The following is a 23,011-nucleotide window of genomic DNA, read 5'->3' on the forward strand; positions in this document are numbered from 1 at the left end:
ATGGCACCTGGCAATTCCTGCACTAAGCCCATGTTTGGTTGAACTAGTGCATATTGTTTTAGGAAGATGTCCAATTCTGATTCAACAACAAAGAGATGGAGAATTCCCCCACAGCCCTCGGCTAGTGATTCCAATGGCTGATTACCCTCATTTTTGAGGCACAAGTTTTTATTTTCAGGTCAGAAAATGTCTAGCTTCAAGTGCCAGGTCTTGGATACTGCTATACTTTTGTCCACTAGATTAAAGAGCCCTCTATCAAAATCTTTTCTGCACCTCAGGCTTTAGAGGTAAGAGATATTTGCTGATAGCCTGTCTGGAAGGCACTTTGGGATGATGGAAAAAGCTCGAAGAGGCACAAGACCACCAAGTGGAAGGAAGCACTCTACTCTCCCCCAAGTATACAATTCATTTTTATTTACAATACCCTATAAAAATGTAAATTTAGAAACTTATTTTCATCAGAACCAAAAACAGGGAGGGAGGGAGGGGGAAAGCACAAAAAAGGAATAATATAATAAAAGAACGGTCCACTCGATTGGTTGTGAGGGAAATGGAGGGTGTGGGGTGGGGGGCGACTGTGGGTATGGAGAGTAGTTATGGGGAGGTGGTTTTGGTTGGAGGGGAGAATTCTTTGGGGAGAGGGATTAGGAGAAAGCAGCGGATTTAGGAGGGAGGGGCAGCTGGTTATTAATAGGGAGGAGTTTACTGGTTGTAGAATACCTACATGTGCAAATATTTTTGTTGTTAAAAGCAAAGTAAGATTAAAAACCCCACCACATTCCAAAAGGAGCAAAACAGCAGGATCTAGCAGTGGTTGGGTATGGAAAATTCATTCAGATTAGCGGCTCTATCCACTAGGGATCAAAGCCAGGCCCCTTGGTTATTGTCTTGGAGGGCTCTTAACAGCATGGGCCTGACCCAAGGGGCAGGTGTGAGAGAGAGGGGTGCAAAATGATTCTCAGGAAGACAAGGCAAGTGTGCAAAGATGTGTGTTCACTGTGTCACAGGACTAGGAGGGGTGACAGAGGGGAGCCCAGCTTGTGCAACTTCAGAAAGAATGAGAGGCCCAAGACAAGCTGGGACAGGAGAGCCCACCCTGTGCAGTATGAGGGGTGGGACCAAATCTCAGTGCTTGGATGGGGGTGGGGAGTAGCCAGCAGATTCTCACGTTTTAGCCAATGAGCAAAAATTGAAGAAAGAGACTGTCATCTAAAAGTCACACCCTCCAAACATTTAGGAGACATTGGGCAACAGATGTCTCTCTAGGCCCCCAACTCCACCTTCCAGAGCACATGGGGATTCTCCCCACAACTAGTGGTCTCCCTGGCTATCTGGATTCTGCATTGACAGGGGGGCAGGAAGGAGGAGAGGGTGGGTTCCTCACCACTCCCTCAGTAGCCTGAATGTGGTAGGTGGGGGAAGACAGGGCTGTGTTGGGAGAAAGCAGCAGCTGTTGTGAAGATGCAGAGGGAAATGGGAACACAGCAAGGACATGCCGAATTGCAACCTAGCAGCGAAGGGTGGGAGGACAAACCAAACACACACCCAACCAAGTTCACAGAGCATAAGAGAGGTCTTCCATGCCAGATATCCAAGAGAAAAATCCCACAAGGCTTTGCTTCAGGGGAGCAACTGCCTCCCCTCCTCCACTGCAATCCTCTGGTGGTGGTGGCGGCGGCGGCGGCAAGGATGGCAGCCGGCATTGAGGACCTGTCAAGACCTCCTACCGTATCCCCTGCACTAACCTGGCAGGGCAGAGGAAACAAGAACAAGAGAGAGTTAGATAGCCGCAGTACTAGGGTGTGATGGAGATCGGTGTCCCCTCCTTGGCTGGAGCACATGCAGACATTCAAGCCTCATCTAACACCACTGAGATCCCCGCCACCTTCACTTGTCTTCATCGCTGCCTGTCCAGCATTGGCAATTCCCACTTTTCTGTTCTCCTAAAATCCCTGATGGTTTAACTGTGGAGAGCAGGGCTGAACTCCTGAATCTCCCCCTCCACACCCTTCTAACTCTACACATCTCCTGGTCACCTCTTCCCCAGCCATACTCCTTCCTCCCCACCCTCAAGCATCTGACATCCACCCAGCTCCAGACAACAGAGCCTGACTCCCTGTTCCTCACTTGCTGAGTGTCACTCAAATCCTCACTGCCACTGCACAACTCCCTGCCCCCCTCCCTGTTATTACACATGGGAAGCAGGACAGCAAACACAGCACTAAACCAGATGAGAAACAGGGACTTACTGCAACTTTGTCTCCAGCACGTTCAGCTTCTGCTGATCAACATAGCGAGAAAAAAGGGACAGCAGGTTAGAGGGGGTGGATACTGGCTTTGCCAGTGCTGCTTCAGGGATCCGCAGAAGCTCTCGGGTTGCCATGAACATCAGCTCCGTCCTGCCAAGGAGAAGGGCACAGATGAAGGTGTGAGTAGGTGGCAAGATGACAGAGCTTCCCTGCATCAACCCCAGGCAGGATTTAGCGGTCAAGGTGGATGACAAGAAGCACAGGAATGGGAGTTCTACTGATAGCCTAATTGGCTTCTCCTAAACCCAGCTAGATTCTGTGAGATGACCTCCTATCAGCAGATAGAGACTGGCAGTTTCAACAAGGTTTTGACGGTATATAGGGTCTGTTTCACTGAGGAATCCAGTTGTGACCAAATTGAAGACGCTCTGCAATAATTTATTAATTCTGTATGTTGACCTGGTTATTGGGATGTTTGCTATAGGACTATATTGGTTTAGTTTAAGAGAGAAGACAAGGCAAAACAAGCAGGAAGGAAACAGAATGGCTCCAGATAAGCCATTCCTCTGCAAACAACTGAGGGTCATTAAGAGACATCATCATGACCAGGAAGAGGCCCATGCACATGGCAGATCAAAAGGACTATAGCTATTTAGAAAGGGATTCTCTCAAGAAGGATAAGAGAGGTAAAGAGGGAAAGTTGCTCAGGGGAACCAGACTAAGCTGTGGTCTACACTACAGAGTGAGGTCCACACAAGGCAGCTCATGTTGACCTAACTAAGAGTCCACACTAAAATTTTGCTCCCGCCAACATAATTTGTCTGCTATAACAACTTAATAACTCCCCCTCCATGAGCAGCATAGAATCAATGTGAATGAAAAAGAAAAGGAAATTTATTTGAGCATGAGCTTTCGTGAGCTACAGCTTTTACCAGCAGGAGAGTGAGTTTGGGGGGGGGGGGGGGGAGATAAGCTATTACCAGCAGGACAGTGGGGTGGGAGGAGGTATTGTTTCATGGTCTCTGTGTGTATATAATGTCTTCTGCAGTTTCCACGGTATGCATCCGATGAAGTGAGCTGTAGGTCACGAAAGCTTATGCTCAAATAAATTGGTTAGTCTCTAAGGTGCCACAAGTACTCCTTTTCTTTTTGCAAATACAGACTAACACGGCTGTTACTCTGAAATGTGAATGAAGTTAGGTTGACACAGCATCAGTGTAGACACTGTCTTGCTTACATTGGCTGTTGCTGGCTTTCAGGAGCCATCTTCAATCGGTGCAAGTGCTCCTGGCGAGGACGTGCACCGCCGACACAAGTAGCAAAGATGTGGACGCACACAAGCGATGCAATTACTGCAAGCTTTGTTCCTCCTGTTAAAATCTCCTCCTGTTAACTTTGGCTTAAGGAAGCTTGATGGTCAGTTTATTCACCTCTAGTCAGATGCCCCCAAGACAAGAAACTGCAAGTGTCCAAAGCAGCTGGACCTGCTGGGTTAGCACAGCGGATACACAGTGTGCTATAGCCCAGGGCCTAGTCTAAGCATGGAAGAAGGGTGACATTCTACCCCAAGACATGTAAAACGCACTCAACGAGACCAGAAAGAAACTTTTTGCCACGTAGCCATTAATGAAACCAAAGCCAAACAAAAAGTGAAAGAGGGTAAGTGTCAAGAAGCAGGAAGGAAGCACCATCATGTGATAGTGAAACCCTAAGCAATGGTTCCTACTAGAAAAAGCTCAAAAAGCCTCCACCAACTTGGCTGAAATGCCACTGGGAGACTGTTTGAGAAGTAGCAATCACTCAGTCATGCTCCCATATGAGGATCCAATAGGGTATGCAGGCCACAGTTCAGTTCCCAGAGACAGCTTAGCTGGCCTATAAGAAGTCAGCTAATGAATAGTGGCTGACTCTGAAGAACTCTAGGAATCATCTGAGTCCAGACTGGTCACCACTTTGGCCACACCCAGTGCCTTAACAATTGACCACCAATCTCTCATTTCCAGACTGAACCCCAGGGGCTGGTGGGTGGGTGAAGCCCTTTATAGATAAGGCCAGAAGGGACTAGGAGATCATAGAATCATAGAATATCAGGGTTGGAAGGGACCCCAGAAGGTCATCTAGTCCAACCCCCTGCTCAAAGCAGGACCAATTCCTAGTTAAATCATCCCAGCCAGGGCTTTGTCAAGCCTGACCTTAAAAACCTCTAAGGAAGGAGATTCTACCACCTCCCTAGGTAACGCATTCCAGTGTTTCACTACCCTCTTAGTGAAAAAGTTTTTCCTAATATCCAATCTAAACCTCCCCCACTGCAACTTGAGACCATTACTCCTCGTTCTGTCATCTGCTACCATTGAGAACAGTCTAGAGCCATCCTCTTTGGAACCCCCTTTCAGGTAGTTGAAAGCAGCTATCAAATCCCCCCTCATTCTTCTCTTCTGCAGGCTAAACAATCCCAGCTCCCTCAGCCTCTCCTCATAACTCATGTGTTCCAGTCCCCTTATCATTTTTGTTGCCCTTCGCTGGACTCTCTCCAATTTATCCACATCCTTCTTGAAGTGTGGGGCCCAAAACTGGACACAGTACTCCAGATGAGGCCTCACCAATGTCGAATAGAGGGGAACGATCACGTCCCTCGATCTGCTCGCTATGCCCCTACTTATACATCCCAAAAAGCCATTGGCCTTCTTGGCAACAAGGGCACACTGCTGACTCATAGCCAGCTTCTCGTCCACTGTCACCCCTAGGTCCTTTTCCGCAGAACTGCTGCCTAGCCATTCGGTCCCTAGTCTGTAGCTGTGCATTGGGTTCTTCTGTCCTAAGTGCAGGACCCTGCACTTATCCTTATTGAACCTCATCAGATTCCTTTTGGCCCAATCTTCCAATTGGTCTAGGTCCTTCTGTATCCTATCCCTCCCCTCCAGCGTATCTACCACTCCTCCCAGTTTAGTATCATCCGCAAATTTGCTGAGAGTGCAATCCACACCATCCTCCAGATCATTTATGAAGATATTGAATAAAACCGGCCCCAGGACCGACCCTTGGGGCACTCCACTTGATACCGGCTGCCAACTAGACATGGAGCCATTGATCACTACCCGTTGAGCCCGACAATCTAGCCAGCTTTCTACCCACCTTACAGTGCATTCATCCAGCCCATACTTCCTTAACTTGGTGACAAGAATACTATGGGAGACCATGTCAAAAGCTTTGCTAAAGTCAAGAAACAATACATCCACTGCTTTCCCTTCATCCACAGAACCAGTAATCTCATCATAAAAGGCGATTAGATTAGTCAGGCATGACCTTCCCTTGGTGAATCCATGCTGGCTGTTCCTGATCACTTTCCTCTCATGCAAGTGCTTCAGGATTGATTCTTTGAGGACCTGCTCCATGATTTTTCCAGGGACTGAGGTGAGGCTGACTGGCCTGTAGTTCCCAGGATCTTCCTTCTTCCCTTTTTTAAAGATTGGCACTACATTAGCCTTTTTCCAGTCATCCGGGACTTCCCCGGTTCGCCACGAGTTTTCAAAGATAATGGCCAGTGGCTCTGCAATCACAGCCGCCAATTCCTTCAGCACTCTCGGATGCAACTCGTCCGGCCCCATGGACTTGTGCACGTCCAGCTTTTCTAAATAGTCCCTAACCGCCTCTATCTCCACAGAGGGCTGGCCATCTCTTCCGCATTTTGTGATGCCCAGCGCAGCAGTCTGAGAGCTGACCTTGTTAGTGAAAACAGAGGCAAAAAAAGCATTGAGTACATTAGCTTTTTCCACATCCTCTGTCACTAGGTTGCCTCCCTCATTCAGTAAGGGGCCCACACATTCCTTGGCTTTCTTCTTGTTGCCAACATACCTGAAGAAACCCTTCTTGTTACTCTTGACATCTCTGGCTAGCTGCAGCTCCAGGTGCGATTTGGCCCTCCTGATAACATTCCTACATGCCCGAGCAATATTTTTATACTCTTCCCTGGTCATATGTCCAACCTTCCACTTCTTGTAAGCTTCTTTTTTATGTTTAAGATCCGCTAGGATTTCACCATTAAGCCAAGCTGGTCGCCTGCCATATTTACTATTCTTTCGACTCATCGGGATGGTTTGTCCCTGTAACCTCAACAGGGATTCCTTGAAATACAGCCAGCTCTCCTGGACTCCTTTCCCCTTCAAGTTAGTCCCCCAGGGGATCCTGGCCATCCGTTCCCTAGTCTGATCATCTAGTCTGACCTCCTGCATAACACAAACCAAAAAATGTCACCCAGTTACCCCTGTACTGAGCTCAGTAACTTGTGTTTGGCTAAAGCATCTTCCAGAAAGGTCTTCCGTCTTGATTTGAAGACAGACATCAAGAGATGGAGAATCCACCACTTCCCTGGGTCATCTGTTACAATGGTTAATCACTGGCACTGTTAAAAATTGTGACTTAAGTTGAATTTTTCTGGCTTTAACTTCTAGCCACAGGTTCTTGTTCTGCCTTTCTCCACTAGATGACAGACTCCTGTAACACCCAGTATCTTCTCCCCTTGAAGGTGCAGATACACTGTAATCAAGTCACCTCTTGAACTTTTTTGGATTGAAGTAAGCAGATTCAACTCCTCAGGTGTCTCACTATCAGGCATTTTCTCCAGTTCTTTGTGGTTCTTCTTAGCACTCTCTAATTTTTCAACATCCTTTTTACAAATGTGGATATCAGAAGAGCAGAAAGTGTTCCACTATCTGTCTCACCAATGCCTTATAAAGATGGAAAAATCACCTCCCGGCTGTTTCTATATCCAAGAATCATATTAGCCCGTTTTGCTCCTGCATCACACTAGAAGCTCATGTTCAGTTGTTTTCCCTCTATGAAATTAAATCCTTTTCAGCCATTGGAGTCCCATGTTTCAGGCGGAGACTGCATTCAGCAAAACTATGCACCGTCACTGGGGTGCCTCTGTGGCTCTCTGGACTCTAATGCAGAACATTCCCCTGGCGGCCAGGAAGTGTCCCCCTTCCTAGGAGGAAGTTAGACTCCTTCAGTGGGGCTCACCTTCTCCACAACTAACTCCAAAGAAGGCCCAGAAAGAACCACTGAATATCAGTTCCTGGATACACAGGAGCTTTGTAGTAACAGACATCAGCAAGACACCAATAAGAAGCCTGGAATTACTGTAGCAGGCTGCCAACTCACAGCGTGATCCCTCCTCCAGCTGGAGAGTTGTGGGTTCTGTTCCAATTCCTAATCTTATGCTCTGACTACTAGACCAAACCGCATCTGTTGTTAGGAGGCCATATTACTCAGTGTCTACATTGATCCAGGGTATGCTCTGCTCACCACTGGTCAACATGCATTGTCAGCAAATTGGGGGGGGACGCAGCTAAGGGATGCAGCTGGAACTCACCACTGGTTGTCCTGCATTAGCTCCGTAGCAGCACTGGAATTCTGCAATTCCTCCCCACGACTCAGGACCAAGTACAGCAGGGACAGGCCAAACTGCAGAGAGAGAAGTAGTAAGACAGCGTGTGGATGGAGGAGGGGACGATTGTGGGCCTGACCCACAGCAGGCAGACTCTTCTCTCTTCCTGGTGCTGCTATACGACCACAGTTCCCACTCCTAGGTCTGAAGCCTTCACTTCCCCTTTTCTGGCCTCTGCTCATGGCCCTCTGACTTTCCCTGTGCCCATTGACTGCAGCCAGTATCTGCGAGACCTACTCCAGCACAGGCACTGTTTCCAGAGCCCAACAGTCTCATTTATTATTTGTATTACCACAGCACCTGGGAGCCCTAATAATAGACCAGGACCCCTATATACAAGATTTAGTAATAACAGAGAGGGAAAAGTCAGATTAAGACACAAACCATCTGCCTAGCATGTTTAGCCTTAGACGGTGCAAGAGCGACACTGGGTAGGACTGGAAACGTGAGGTGTTGCTTTGCTACAACAGCATGTCTTCTTTCCCTTCAGCTTTTTGGACATGTGCTTCTTGGTTTCCTGTCTGTAATAGCCCCATTATACTTTTCTGGTTCCTTTGCTGTGCTGGGTTTATCAAAGCAGACACTCCCATTGCCCAGAAGCAGCCTATTCCCAGATTCAGCAAGGATTGTACAGCCCCTGCGTTGAATTACAATTCCCATAGCACTGTTCCTCCTTTGCAGCACACTGCCCCAGAACAGCATGCTGCTCCCAAACCTGCCCAGCACCCTTTGTGCCAGCCAGCACCATCATGCTTTGGCACATTAATTGCCTTGGTTGGAGAGCCACTAGAATCTGTTTAGCATGCTTTTGGAGGTGCTGAGCTTATATAATTCCAGGATTCATTCTTTTACATTAATTCTCCTCTGGATCCAAATGAATCCTAAAGAAAGTAACTGATATGTTGCAGGCCCCAGGAGTGCTATACAGCCTTATCTACCATTAAAGCAAAAGCAGTGAAGACCAGAGAAACAGACCCTACTGTGAGGACGAGATGCACAAGGAGAAAGACTCCTATCATCTGCACGTCTAACTGGTGGTACTTCTAAGGTGTCTTTCACTCCGATATGCAATTCTCAGCTCATTTAAAGCTACTCACCCCGCAGCTGGCTGTGCAGTGCAAGGAGAGGGGAGATAATGGAAGTGCTCTGCAGGAAGATTTTACTCCCTTTCCCCAAGTCAGTCCCATTCCTTTAGCGCCTTGCTCATCCACCCCTGTTGCTGCAATTCAACGCAGGAGACTTCAGTGCCAGTTAGCTCAACGCTACCTCTCCTGCCAAGGAAACTGCTGGTCAGAAAGGGCGGCCTCTCAACGAGTTGTTGGCCTGTCCCTGGGTTCAGGAATCACATTTATGGGGGTTCCACACCGCCTGGGTGGAGAAGGGGACCAGCTCTCTCGTTCTCCTATTGGGTGGGGGGTGTTTGGACTAATGAGGGTACCCTCCAGTTAAAAATAGAAAGGACAGACTCAAGGGAAGTGTCTCTAGCATCTCTCACGTTCTGAGGGTACCAGATGGGTCTATACCCTAATTGGGTCCCAGCAGTGAAGGGACTGAGTAGGCAGATGCTGCAGCCTCTCACAGTGCTCAGCAATAGCTCAGGCGTAGGCACCTTGTTCTGGAGCACAGCTGCGAGGTGCAGGTTGGCAGGTGCTGGCGCCGTGGCGCTCTGAGGTAGGTTCGCTAGCTGCTGCAGAAGGCTGGTGACCGTCCCCGACGGAAGATGATAGAGAACGAGAGAGAACGGCCTCAACAGGCACAGCAGCACCTGAGGGAGAGAAGAGCAACATGAGTCACAGACACCTGACTAGGCAGGCAGCTCCCCACACTCCAGGAGGGGCCATCGGACCGAATCCAGGTATCATTTCCTATTGGTGAGCAGGGCAAGGGCTCTCAAGGGCGTTCCCTTTTTGAGTAAATCCAGTTATCCAGGTGACACAGAGTGGAGATGCTTAACAAAACAGGAGAGAGAAAAGACAGGCAGGAACTGAAGGGAAAGTAATAATGGGATGTTTGCCTGCATGGAATGAAGTGACAGCATCACCTCCAGGATGAGACAGGGATGGCTACATATTATTAAGTTCTCCCACCCAATCCTGTCTATGTAGATTGTCTCCATTTGAAGAAAGGAGCTGTCTATGTGTTTGTGCAGCACCCAGCACAATAGGGCCCCAATCACACCAAAGGCTTCTACATGCTGCTGCTGCAATACAAAAGGAGTCATGCTACTAATATTCCCTCATTCCATTTGTTGCTGACGTTTTGTTCTGAGGCAGCCTCAGAAAAAGAGTTGGTTCAGTATGGGTTTGGGTCAACGTCCAGGGAGGATTCTTATTTTATCCGATTCTGATTTATTTCCTGATCTTTGTTCTTTGCACTGAAGCCTGGCCTCTGAATCTTTCAGCGGGTTATAGCACAGCACGCGCCCTCAATACCTGATCCTGCTAGCACTCTGAAATGCACCTCACATACAGCGTGGCTAACGTTACTCCAAGACCTGTTTTTTTTGACAGTTCCAGACGTTTGAGTGCTTGTAAATGCAACACTGAAGTTAAAGTTTGAGATCTTTTCATTTCCCTTTTTAAAAAAATCAGCAAAAAAACAAACAACTGGCCTCACTGGTGATTTCACTCTGGTCTCTATTACTTTATTAAAGCCCTGTACTATTATTAATTCCATAGGGTTTCAACCAGGTACCTGGAAATTGAGACTCCCTCTAGCCCCTCAGAAAGGGTATCAAGTGATATTATGTATTTACTCTCCGTCACAGCCACATAAACAACAAACTCCAAGATCAAACTGTGAACTTTGCATAAGTAGAAGTGAATTTTCAATTCCACTACTTTCCATGTGTCCTGTAAAACAGCTGACACTTCTTCAGAGGGTGGAAAAAACTCTGGCCTTTTAAGTTCAGCCATTTTTGAGAATCTCTCCATATTAAACTGTATTTTAAAAGAAAATGAAGATTGGAATAATGCCTTTTTCGTTTATTTAAAAAAAAAGTCTGAAGAAGGTCTGAAAGACTTCTTGTTTACTTTTAAAAAAATTTTCCAGCTCGTCTTTTTACCTTAGAAATATTGGTCTTTCCTGTTTCTGCTAGATGTCTCCTTAGAGGACTAGAAAACTGAAGTGGGAGTGCTCTCATTCCTCAGTTGAGGGAATGAGGGTGTTGAGTCTTTCAAAAACTTCTCTCTCTCTCAATTATTTGACAAGTGTTTGCATTGATTAAAACAAAATGCTCAGTTTAACAAAAATTCTTTCCCTCTTCCTTGATACTGAGGATTATTATCTGTATCATGGTAGCACAGAGGTCATTGTGCTAGGAGATGTATAAACATAAAAACAGGATGATTGCTGCCCAAAAGACCTTCCAGTTATGTCATAACCCTACTAGTTCTCTATAGTCCATAGAGTTTTCCAGAAAAAGACAGGACCAACAAACCTAACAGTGCTAATGTAATACAAATAATAGTCAGGCTGCCTGTACACATCACAAAGCAGTAACCAAGGAAACGAGTCCACCACCATCCCTCCTTCCCCCATCATCTCCTTTAAAGCAAGAAGAGGTAAATAGTTATTAGGGTTGGTCTATACTTCAAAGTTAGACCAGTTTCACTACGTTGCTCAGGGCTGTGAAAAATGTCATGCTCTGTGTGACATTGATAAGCCAGCCTAAGGCCTGGCATAGGCACTGCTAGGTCAATGGAAGAATTCTTTCATTACCTCAGTTCCCACCTCTAAGCTCTCACTGATTAATTACAGCACAGAAGAACCCCTTCTGTTGCCACAGTAAGTGTCATAGTAAGGTTTCAGAGTAACAGCCGTGTTAGTCTGTATTCGCAAAAAGAAAAGGAGGACTTGTGGCACCTTAGAGACTAACCAATTTATTTGAGCATGAGTTTTCGTGAGCTATGAAGTGAGCTGTAGCTCACGCTCAAATAAATTGATTAGTCTCTAAGGTGCCACAAGTACTCCTTTTCTTTTTGTCATAGTAAGTGACAACACCATACCTATGTTGCTGTATTGTTTCTAGTATAGACATAGCCTAAGAAAGTAGGGAAAGAAATAGGCTAACTGTCTGAATGGACTTTTCTCAAGCTTTCACTTTCTAGCTTTGGGCAATCATGGCCAGTTTCAATCTAGAGGGAGAATTTCTTGGAGTTAAGTGTGTGATGAAAATGGGCGCACAATGGACATCTACATATCTAACTGGACCATCCTGTCCAAGGATCTCAAAGCACTTTCCCAAAAATTAAATATTAAATCCTCACAAACCCATATGAGGCCAGGAATACTACATATAGACCAGTCAGTTATTACCCCCATTCATGGAGTTGCAGATATGCAAAGCAAACTTCCCCATGTTCACACAGTGAGCCAGAGAGTGAAGGTATGAGTTCAGATTCTCAGTCCCCTACTCTGATCGTTGGACAACGCTACCTCTGAGATGCAGAGACACACAACTCATACCAACAACCTGAGGGGGAAGTTATTTTTGCCACAGCCTCCTTGGTTACCTCATCCTGAGCATCCTTCTTGATCAGGAAGGGCAGGTTTCTGGCTGTTGCCATGAGTATGTCGGCCGCTTGCTCCGTGGACAGAAAGGGCAGGATCCGGGCAACCATACGCTTCCCTTTCCGGATACACATGATTTGCACAAAGTGGTCGTCACTCGGCCTGCCAAGAGAACGTTCGGACTGTCAATAGCCAGATATAGGAATGACCCCCTAGTTCACAGTGGGTATATGCAAGGGACTCACAGGAAATCCCACACCCCTGTAACATGGGCCTGCATTTAATTGTGACCTCTCCCCAGCCAGAAAGGACACCTTCCCAAAAGCATCACTGATCTGGCCTGAAGGGAAGCACATGGAGGAGAGGGGGAGAAAGAGAAAAGAAAAAAAAAAGTCATCACACAAAGCTTCTTCCTGCCTTCAAGCTTCCTTTCAGTAGATTATAATAACGGGCAAAATAATGACAGCTGTAGCTAAAGTCGCATAACAGCTTCCATGCTGAGTCCTCCCTGTATGTGTTAGCTGCTCATCATTTACAAGGCTGAAGTTTTCCAGGCTTGGGGAGAAGTGAACTTTGTTTTTTGTAAGGGAGGCAGGAGAAGAGAACCATACTGCCCTGTTACAGAGCTAGTTACAGCTGGGAAGCAACCAAGGGGGGAAAACTTTTCAATGGTTTGCTAGGAGTTATAACTCAGCCTGGGCCCATGCAGCACCGCAACTGCCCCCACACCCCTGGCCCACAGCACCACCCCAATCCCCCTGCACCCAGGGCCCGTGCAGCACTGCCCCCCGCCCCACCCCCCTGCACCCAGGGCCCGTGCAGCACTGCCCCCCGCCCCACCCCCTGCACCCAGGGCCTGTGCAGCACTGCCCCCCGCCCCACCCCCCTGCACCCAGGGCCCGTGCAGCATCACCCCTCCATGCCCATGAAATACATGTCTAACTTCTCTGCATAGGAAAAGCTTTGCTCACTATCCCCAAACACTAAAGGTGCAGGCCCCACGGCAATAAAATCCTTGATCTGAGGGCTGCCATGGTCACACTTTCCTCCTCAGCCCAGGCCTGTTGGTCTCCTCCCTAGTTTCTCCCATGTTTCCTGGGAGAGAACCGGACCCACATATGAACTGGGGAAGAGGCCTTATTCCAGGCAGGACTGGGCACAAGCCTCCCCAAGTGTCTCGGTCTCTTCCTACTCCACCTTTCCAACTGAAGGGGGGCAGCACCCAAAGGAGAGTTCCCTTGCTGTTTCAGTGAGCCTGTTACTAGAACGGGGGCGGCCCCACACATGTGGATATGGGGAATGGACTGTAGACATTCACCCCATCCCAAAGCAAATGAGAGAAGAATTCCAGTCCTCTACCTTCTGTACACATGGGTGGGGCAACAAGTCTGGGGGTGGCACAGATTTGTGCAGTAGCAGACTCACGTTCCTCACCTCTCTTGGCCGGGCATTTTCCCCCTCAGATTGTCATACATGTCACAGATCTTCTGCTTTCTCTCCTCCATCAGGGCTGGCCGCTCCCCCTCCAGGCTCAGGAGGTAGCGCCTCTCATAGTCTTCCACATCCAGGAGGAGGCTGTATGTCTGCATGACACGCAGCCGGATCAGAGCCAGCCACAGGTACCCCCGCTATCCCCCACAGCTAGTCAGGACAGGAAGCCGCTGCCTTCCGAGTGGACTCGGAACCAGAGAGTGCTGCTGGATCAGCAAGCCCTGTAGAGAGTGGGTACAGCAAGGGCAGCAGCAAGCTGCCAGTGTGCCTCAGCCCCAGCCTAGAGAAGCCACCATTCTCTCCTTGGCTGGCTGCTGAAGCAGGCAATGAAGAGGGAAGGTTTTCCATTGTTTATTATGAGCTTTGATTAGAGCAAGAAATAAGGCAGTGCCTGACTCAGCGCAGGGATCTGGGAAGGGGGTGTGTAGGGAATCACTTTTCCCATGGCTTACTGGGAACATATCCCCAGCCCCAAGGGGTAGCCGCTGCACGTGGGTTTGGTAGCTCCCTTGGAGCACTGGCTTGGTTCACTCTTGCTGTGGAGCAAAGATGGGGAGGGACAGATCAATGGTTTGAGCATTGGCTTACTAAACCCCAGGTTGAGAGTTCAATCCTTGAGGGGGCCATTTAGGGATCTGGGGCAAAAATTGTGTATTGGTCCTGCTTTGAGCAGGGGGTTGGACTAGATGACCTCCTGAGGTCCCGTCCAACCCTGATATTCTGATTCTAGCGGGGGGGGGGGGGACCTCATCTCACACTCACCTTCTCAATGGTGACAAGGGTCTGACGTCTCTTGTCTCGAACCTGCTTCTCCTTCGTCTCCTAGGGAAAGAGAGCAAGGCGGGCCCAGGTGGAGCACAGAACAAAAAACAGTGTCAGAAAGGAGAGGATGGGGAGTGGAGTGAGCGAAGAGAGGAGGACCAAACCCCGGGTAGAAAGAAAGAGCCCAGACTACGCAGGGCAGCCATGTCTGCTGTTACTCACATCGTCCTCACTGCGGGAGGTCACCACCGCGTCAATCATTTTCCGGGGGTTATTTACACTGGAGACTGTGAGCTTCCCCAGCGAGCCCTCAAACTGCACTGCAAGGACAGAGGAATGTGGATGGAGTCATTGCCCCAAGCCTCTGCTCCTCTATCTACCCCAGAGAAATCTTACACTCAGTCTCCTCCAGCTTCACCCTGCCTCCACATCAATGCCCCAGAGAACCTTGATCTCTCCCTGTCCTCCCCAAGGAATCCCTGCAGCTGTCCCCAATGCCAGCCGTCTCCAGATCGAGTCGACAGCGGTTCTTCTGCCTCCAGCCCCATGACAGGTAACCATTAAAAGAGCACTACGGTTAGGGAATGAGATACTATTTCACGACCAATACGTCACCACAGGTCTGTCAATTCCCTATTGGCCCATGTACCCCCCTACCTTTCCCCAACCCAGGATGCGGTTTGAGGGAGGGGACATTTACCTGGCTTGTAGGTATGCTCTAACTTGGCCACCTGGGGTGTGATGAGTTTAGTACGTTCTTTCTTGGGGCCATCGCCGTGCATCTCCTCTGCCGCTGACACTTTCTCCAGCTTCTGGAAGTAATTCTGAGACAAAAGGGAGGAGGAGGAGGAGGAGGTGGTGGTGGTTAGGATCCCAGCACAGAGAGACCAGGGGCAGCTTGGTCCCCAGAACCAATGTGCCATCACACAAGGTCCCGCAGCTGATAGGGCTGACAAGCCAGCCTGAGTGGATGAAGACAGTGTAGGGGCACAGGTGTAGGGGGTGAAGGGGGAGTGTTGAAGCAGTTACAAAGCCAGCTAACAGCATCATACTGGGAGCTCAGCTGCAGCCACCCTCCCAGCAGTCACTTATTGGGTGGGTGCGGGTATTGCAGACAGGGGATTAGCACACTAGGCCAGCAGCCCCTGGGACAGCCAAGCTCATCCCTAGGTGGAAGCTAGGTTAGGATGGCTCAATTAGTGAGTGCAAAGCATTTACCTGATAGTAGAAGTCATCCAGGTAAGGGTCAGTGCTTTGCAACTGCATCATCTGGATCTTTGATACCCAGTCCTTTTCCCGCTGCAACATGAGATTGGCATAGGGGTCCTTCCGCAGCTGCTCCTGATGGCTGCTCCGGTGGCCCACTCGGTCCCCTGCCGAGCCATTCAGACTACGGTGCTGGCTGGTGGGAGGATCCATAAAAATTCAGAAGATACAGAAAGGGCACAGTGGAGAGGACACATTGATAATGGCCTGCACTGCAGGATGGCTCTTGAGAGGCCACGCCCGACTGTGGGGAGCATGAACTCCTAGGAGACCCCCAAGGGGGTGTGTGTGAGATACCCTCTTTCTCTGGCACTAGAACCCAGGTGAATCTTCTCTTCCCGCAGTGGAGTTCATTACCCCCCCCACACACACCCCCCCCCGAATGCAGGCGATTCCAGTACTCACTTCCTGTTCTGCTGCTGTCTCTGATGTAAGAGCCGCCGATGCTGCGGGTGAAGGTGAGTTGTATCTGGTCTGAACATCTGAGGGTGAGGCCTAAAGAAGAGAGTTGTAACCTCAGGTCTGTCATCTCTGGAGAAAGTCAACAGAGACTCTCAAACTCGGTGCGGTGAGCTCAATGATGGGAGACAGAGGATAAGTGTCGTACCTTAGGTTCTGCAAGTGGGACCCAGGACATGGGGGGTGCTGCTGCTGGGATGGGGGTGGCGCAGGGGGCGGTGGCGCTCCAAAAAAGGCACGGAACCCACTGGCTGGAGACATCATCTGCCCAACTCTGCCTTGAAGCAACTTGGGGTTCATGGATGTGAGGGGGCTGCCAACGAGTCCAGAGACACGAGCAAACTGGCTGGGAGACATTCGTCCAGCCTGCAGAGATGAGGGTGAAGGGGCGGTGGGGGGAGAGAGACCACCACAAACATTACCACTGTGACAGAGAGAGTGGGACAGACAAGACTGAGTGGCACAGCTCTAGTCATCCGGGGAGCAGGCAATGGGAACCACCACCAACTGTCTGAGAAGGAGCAGCACAGAGAGAGCCATGCAAAGGCAGAATAGACGACACAGACACCAGAGGACAATGCAGCGCACACAAGATGCTGTTGAGGAAAGACTGAGAACAAGAGGGAATAGTCAGAGCTTTACCTGTGCTCCTCCTAGAAGCTGCGCTCTCTGAAGGTGGGTGAAAACGGGAGTGACGCTGGGAGGGAACGGGTGGCCCAGCAGGGAGGAATTCTGGGGAAAGAAAATGGAAGAGCAAAAAGGAAACACTAATTCTAAAGAAAGAACCAATCAACCCAACATGGACATTCAGCAGGTGCATGCTCCAGATACATTCGGATCAGAGAGAAAACGAGAGACCACAGTTACACCCAGATCAGTGACAGGGAGGCCAAGAGATAGGCACATGAGCTTCCAGCACGTGGGATACACCTGGGCCTGAGAGGAACGGGGAAAAGGAAAGAGGTGCTGAGATACAGAAAGGGGGATCTCTAGTCGACACATGGAGGTCAGAACATTGAACACCAGATGATTCCCCTTTAAGAAAAAGTTAGTTTAGACCCAGAAGCCTGGATCTGTGGAAGGGAATGGCATTACAGGAGGGATCAGAGGACAAGTGTGATGGTTATGGGAAAGGACTTCAGGATTATTGAGACAGAGTAAGAGGCTCGGGGTGAAGTTGATGGAAAACAGACTTTTGGGATGATAGAAGGGACAGTTATTGGGGCCGGGGGACCTAGAGAGTGAGGGGTCAGGCTGGGAATACACAGAGCATGAGACACTCCGTACCGGGACATTGCAGAGCTGGTTTGGAGACATCCTCTCGCTGTAGGGGGAAGGATAACGCTGTTGCATCGGGGCCCGGATGTGAACAGGCTTCGGACACAGGATCTATCAGGAGGGGGAAACCAAAACAAGGGAACTAGTCTTAGTCCTAGAAACTAGCTTCCCCTTTCCTTGCCAACATCTGCCAGGCAGCTCCTCCCACAGAGTTATCAGACCAGCCTGCAGTGTGCCATATGGTAGAGCCCCTCCACCTCCCCGAATTCCCCCATCTTGTGGTAGGGGGGGAACCCCCCAGTACACAGAGCAGCAGCAGCATCTTCAGACTGTTTCTTCTGGAGGAGACTCTGGCTGGATAGCATCTGGTTTCAGGCAGCAATGCCACGTCCCTCCCCGTCTGCCAATTGCTGGCATGTGAAAGCAGCGTATGAAGGAGGATCATGTAGGCTCCAGGCACAGTAGTGGCACCTAAAGGACAAAGCGGCTAAGAGGACAAGCCTACCCACCCTACCATTAATCTCTTCTCCACCTATCAGCATCCAGGCACGCACTCAGCTGTGTTGCTACTCTAAAGATTGTGTGGTGGCAAAAGCTAGTGGCAGGCTCCCTTAAGCTGCCCTAAAAATTTCAGGGTCTTCACCTTCTGGGGTCTCTCTCTCCCATTTCTACCCTGCTTCTTCCTGGAAACACCACCCTTTCCTGAAACCATGGTGACCAGATCCACCTCCTGCCAGAGAAATGTGAGGGGCAGAGGTACCTGCTGGTTGAAGTTGGGCACGGTGGCCTGCTTTGGTGGGGTGCCGATGGGGACAGCCCTGACAGGGGGGCTTCCAATGACTGGGGAGGACGAACGCCTGGGCAGTGCCCGCTCCGAGAGGTCCCGCTCATCCTCCTGGCCCTGTGGTGGTCTCTGAGGCAGAGCATATTCCAGCACAGACACCGAGGGCACCTCCTGCACACGGGAGGAGGGGAAAAAACAGCCAGTGGTTAGCTACTTTGAATTGTGTGTAGTTTACCAGCTTGCCAGTGGCAAGCCCAGCACGCACTGAGGCTCAGTGAGAACAGAGGCACTCGCGGCACAGCTACAGCAAGGAAATCTGCCTAATGAGAAACAGGGGGAGGATGGTCAGGAAAGCAAATGCTCTCTGGGGAGCTTCAATGTGTCACCTGCAGCTATAATCTAGTGGGCAGGAGTCCTGGCCTAGAGTATGAAACCCTACGCTGGACTGAGTTCTATCTGGGATTCTGCCAAGGATTCACTGCAAAGCAAAGAACAAGTCACCACATCTGTCACTAGCAAGCTCTGCAAAGTACTGAGAGACTCAGGGAGAACAGAACTGTGTGCTACGTATTATTGTTCCATCTGCTGCCTTTCATGGCAATAGAGACATTGTTGATACTTTTTAGCCTGACTAGCCCTGCAGAGCCAGCCCAGATGCAGACGAATTAGTTGGACTCTATTCTGGTTCAAGCAGCAGCATTCTTAGCCAAGTTGTGATGGCAGATTCTTTTATCTTGAGGAGTTCACATCAACTTAACTACTCCTGTAACATCTCTCAAATGGGGCAGGGTTACTGGGGATAATACACAAGCAGGAAACAACCCAGCTTGGCTCGCAGATCCAAGATGAAATTGGCAGAGCTGGCAGCTAAAAGACTTTCTCGTGAATAGATCACGTTTGATCTAGAGTCAGCAAGAAGCAAGTGCTGGCCCACCCTCCACAATACTATCTTAGAGTCACTTTACAGAGCAAAATGGCTCTTCAGGAGTAAATAAAGTCTCATACTTCAGGGTCTAAGCTGGCTTTCACAGAACTCAAGAAGGAATCGCCCACCTGGCATGGGGTGCAATACAATAAGCTAAGAAGTACATTATGGAAAACTGCAATTTTCTCTGATGCATCTGCAACCAGCACCCCCGGGCAACAGCCTCATCTGAGTAATAGGAGGCAGCACACCAGACCAAAAGGGCTGGTGGCCTGATTCAGTGCAATGGGACACAGAACTGGCAAATCTTATGCTCCTGGAGATGGCAAAAGCTTCTGCTCTGCACTGGAAAGGGATTCCTGAGATGGGAGGAAAATGGCTCCACGAAAGACTCTGAGCTCCCTTTGCAGGATTAATAATGAGACAGGACACGGCACCTGAGTGAGAAGCGGTCCTCGGATGCGCCTCAGAACTGCAGATCCATCCCAGATGCTGGAGTTGAGGCCTCCTGGCTGCTGTAAAAGAGAGTATGATGAACTATCATGGAGAGGGCTCTCCTGTCTTTCCATCCATTCCATGAAGCCAGGCTCTGCCCCCCCACCCCCACAAATATTGCACTCACCTGCATTGGAGGCTGGGTTTGCACAGCCTGCATGATGGCTGGATCTTCGAGCTCGTTCTCGATGACCAGCTTGCTCAGCCTCTCAGCCAGGTTCTCCTCATGGTGCCCCAGCAGGTCCATCTCATCACTGACCGCCCCATCTTCCAGCTCTCTAGCTGTCGCAGGCTTGTCTTCCAGTTCTGCGAGCCGCTCATGTGCCTCCTGCCAGTCGTCATCTGCAAAGGAACCACAGAAAGGAAGCAGGGCTGGTACCTTAGTGCCACTTATTTATTCCACAGACAATTACATTTCCCAGGCACCACTGGACTGGAACAGCAGGGAAAGCTGGGGCTCAGGACTGAGGGACATCAGCAAAGCTATGGGTGGAGCAACCCGGAACTGGAGCTGCAGGGTGGGGTGGCTAAGGGCAGGACTGAAGGGATTTCCATTCAGATATGGCATTCCCTGAAGGAGAGCTGGGCACAGAGAGGAGGAAAGGGGAGTGAATGGGAGATGCAGCTCTCACCAATAGCACCAGCTCCAAACGTGTCGTCATTGAACTGGTCGATATCTTCATCCTCCTCGCCCAGGGTCTGAAAGGCATCTTCATCTTCATCCAGAGGACACTCCTCCAGGGACTTGGAAAGGAGCAAAGAGAGAACAATGAGCAGGCCTTCAGATATGCCAGTTTTAGTTGCCCTCCCAGCATCACTAGTGTGGGCTCCTCTCAGTCACCTCATGCCCAAAGCTGGGGCGCCGAGTTTGTCTGTCTGAACCCGTTCCTGGAGATTGTCTCATTTCCCTATACCAGCACATCACAAATGTGGCCCTTCAGAGGAAAAAGAGAGACATCACCTCCAGCACACACTAAATGTAACTCCTCAGACAAGGCATGTCATCCCTTAGCAAGTGTGTCCCAGGACACCCCCACACATCCAAATTGCACCCATGACCATCAGACAAGGTACTTCTGCCCAAGCATAGACTAAGGCATCACTCACCTCCCACATACCCATTACACACACCTTCTTTACTAAGCATGCCTCCTTAGATGAGGCAATGCCACCCCACATATAAACATCCCATTTCAAGCACACCTCCTCTGACAGCATGAGCGGAAGGACAATAGTCCAGTGATTAGGGAGCCAGTCTGGGATCAATTTCCCTGCTCTGCTACTATAACATCTTGGGCAAGTCACTTAGTCTCTCGGGGCCTGTTCACCATCTGTGCAAAGGGGATAATAGCATAGCCCTGCCTCACACAGGTGCTACAAGGATAAATACACTAAAGATTGTGAGAGTGATGGGAGCCAGATAAATACAAGGGATAGAAGGAACCTTCTTCCCCTACCCACCCACGACAGACCAAGCACACCCCATAGTCCTCCCATGCACCCTCCTCAAACAAGTGTGCCCCTTGCCTGAGCTCCCAAACTCGTAATGGCTACCCCATCCATACCTTCCATTCAATCACGTTCTCCCTCAAGCTGTTCCACTCTCAGGACCCCACCAGCCAGGCACATAACTCTTCAAATAACATAGCATGTAACAGAATAAAATCGACCATCATCAAGCCCAATCTGATGGGCCAACATCCTGGGCATCCTCCCGAACTAATGTCTGATCCCAACCTGGTGCACCCATATCCAGAGTAGCCATCTGAATCTAGTTCTGGGGCACACATACCCCACATGCACACTATACTCAGAAAGGCTGCCCCTGGGCCCGTATCCTGGTAGTTCCTGCTCCGAGAGACATGTCCCCGCCATATCCTATATCTACCTCCCTAAGAAAGGAGCCACAGATCAAATCCGGGATGTGCTGTGGCTCATACCCTACATGGCATCCCCAGCCTATACCACAGAGTCTCTGACTCCAGCCCACGCTCTGTGCAGCCCCATCTAATAGAGGCAGCCTCAGCCAGTCCGACATGCTGCCCCCTTCTGAGAGATTCCCCAGCCTACATCCTTTACATTTAACTTCAGAGCCTCCTACTCCATGTGTGTGCCCCCCACCCCTAGCCTGCAGAGCCCATATACCAAGCAGTCACCTTAGCCAAGCATTCCAAGCACCAGCCTGCTAAGTGCATACCTAGCTCTGCCCCTCTGAAACAGCCTCCATCGCCAAACAGCTCCTGCGCAGGGAGGCCTCCTGGGCACCCACTGAGTGTGACCTTCTCAGCCACTCACCCCCACTCCAAGGGGGGAGGGCGTCCCCCTCAGACAAGCATCCCACAGTCCCCAGCCTGAGAGAGAGAACTCCCTACCCCACATCCCTTTCTGACCCATGCCCTTGGCATTCCCTTACCCTCTCCACATACACAGAACCCCCATTGTCACATACTGACCATGCACCCTGCAACAGAGGCTCCTCTGGACCTGTAGCCCATCGCCCCCACAACTAAACCCATCCCTAAGTCATGCCTCCTGCACACCCCTCCCTACAAAGATCCTCCAGCCCATACTTCCCCAAAAATTCCTCCCATCCCATGCCTCCCAGAGACCCCCTAGCACTCCATGCCCCCCAAACACCGAGCTTATGCACCCCCCCAGTCACACACCCTGAACCCCTTCCCCCCATGACACACACATGCCAGCCTATACCCTCCCCAGCACATCCCCCCCACCTATGCCCCCCGCAACACACACCCCAGCCCATGTCCCCCCACACTTCCCCTGCCCGTACCCCCCGAACCCTGCACCCCCCCAGACACCCTCCCGGCCCATACCCCCCCAACCTTGCACCCCCTCTGACTCCCCCCAACCCGAGCCCGCCCAGACACACACCCAGCCCCTGCCCCCAAAACCCTGTGCCCCTGCGAGCCCTATGCCACCCGACAGACACCCGGGCCCCTACCCGAGAACTCTGTGTCCCGCAGACACACACCACGGCCCCATCTCCCCTAAAGACATACCCCACCCCATGCCCCACACAAAGGCCCCCCTCCGGCCCGTACCTCCCCAGACCCCCCTCCGGCCCGAGCCCCGCCAGCACCTCGTGCCCCCCCAGCCCGTGCCCGCCACACCCCCCGTGACCGAGGAGGAAGTTGGGGCTCTGGGCGGGGGTAGAAGTGACCAAGGGACTGAGGTCAGGAGTCAGAGGTCAAAGGTCGCAGCCTGCGCGGCCCCCTCACCTGGTAGCGGAACATGGTGAGCGGCGCGGAGACTCCCACCGCCAGGGAGGCCCAGCGCGGCCCCCGCTCCGGCTCCGAGCCCCCGCCCCCCGATACGCGCCCGTC

At 50.5% G+C, this 23,011-nt stretch overlaps 1 protein-coding gene across 4 annotated transcripts; it reads right to left on the bottom strand.

The window, feature by feature from the left end:
• Nucleotides 1–430: 430 nt before the first annotated feature.
• PATL1 (PAT1 homolog 1, processing body mRNA decay factor) lies at nucleotides 431–23,011 on the bottom strand. 4 transcript variants are annotated; one of them, XM_084630847.1, is made up of 19 exons: nucleotides 22,907–23,011; nucleotides 20,300–20,411; nucleotides 19,795–20,009; nucleotides 19,610–19,684; nucleotides 18,224–18,418; nucleotides 17,473–17,574; nucleotides 16,828–16,917; nucleotides 16,334–16,551; nucleotides 16,132–16,221; nucleotides 15,679–15,862; nucleotides 15,161–15,284; nucleotides 14,683–14,780; nucleotides 14,461–14,520; nucleotides 13,642–13,790; nucleotides 12,210–12,369; nucleotides 9,305–9,460; nucleotides 7,621–7,712; nucleotides 2,250–2,399; nucleotides 431–1,745 (listed from the first exon to the last, which is right to left on the bottom strand). In XM_084630847.1, exons 1-19 carry the CDS (start codon nucleotides 22,919–22,921, stop codon nucleotides 1,724–1,726), a joined length of 2,307 nt encoding a protein of 768 aa, XP_084486973.1. In that variant the 5' UTR covers nucleotides 22,922–23,011; the 3' UTR covers nucleotides 431–1,723. The 4 variants fall into 4 exon arrangements, with proteins under 4 accessions (XP_084486973.1, XP_084486972.1, XP_084486975.1 ...); XM_084630846.1 differs by having other exon boundaries at nucleotides 432–1,745; nucleotides 19,610–19,687; XM_084630849.1 differs by lacking the exon at nucleotides 22,907–23,011 and adding an exon at nucleotides 21,865–22,003 and having other exon boundaries at nucleotides 432–1,745; nucleotides 19,610–19,687.

The sequence above is a fragment of the Lepidochelys olivacea genome, assembly GCF_965140295.1.
Source record: "Lepidochelys olivacea isolate rLepOli2 genome assembly, chromosome: 6".
NCBI lineage: Eukaryota > Metazoa > Chordata > Testudines > Cheloniidae > Lepidochelys > Lepidochelys olivacea.

Coding starts and splice junctions, on each gene's coding strand:
- PATL1 (XM_084630846.1), bottom strand. Junction 17,575..18,223: donor TGCCCAACTTCAACCAGCAG/GTACCTCTGCCC, acceptor CCCTCCTGATAG/ATCCTGTGTCCGAAGCCTGT. Junction 14,521..14,682: donor CCTCCCGCAGTGAGGACGAT/GTGAGTAACAGC, acceptor CTCTTTCCCTAG/GAGACGAAGGAGAAGCAGGT.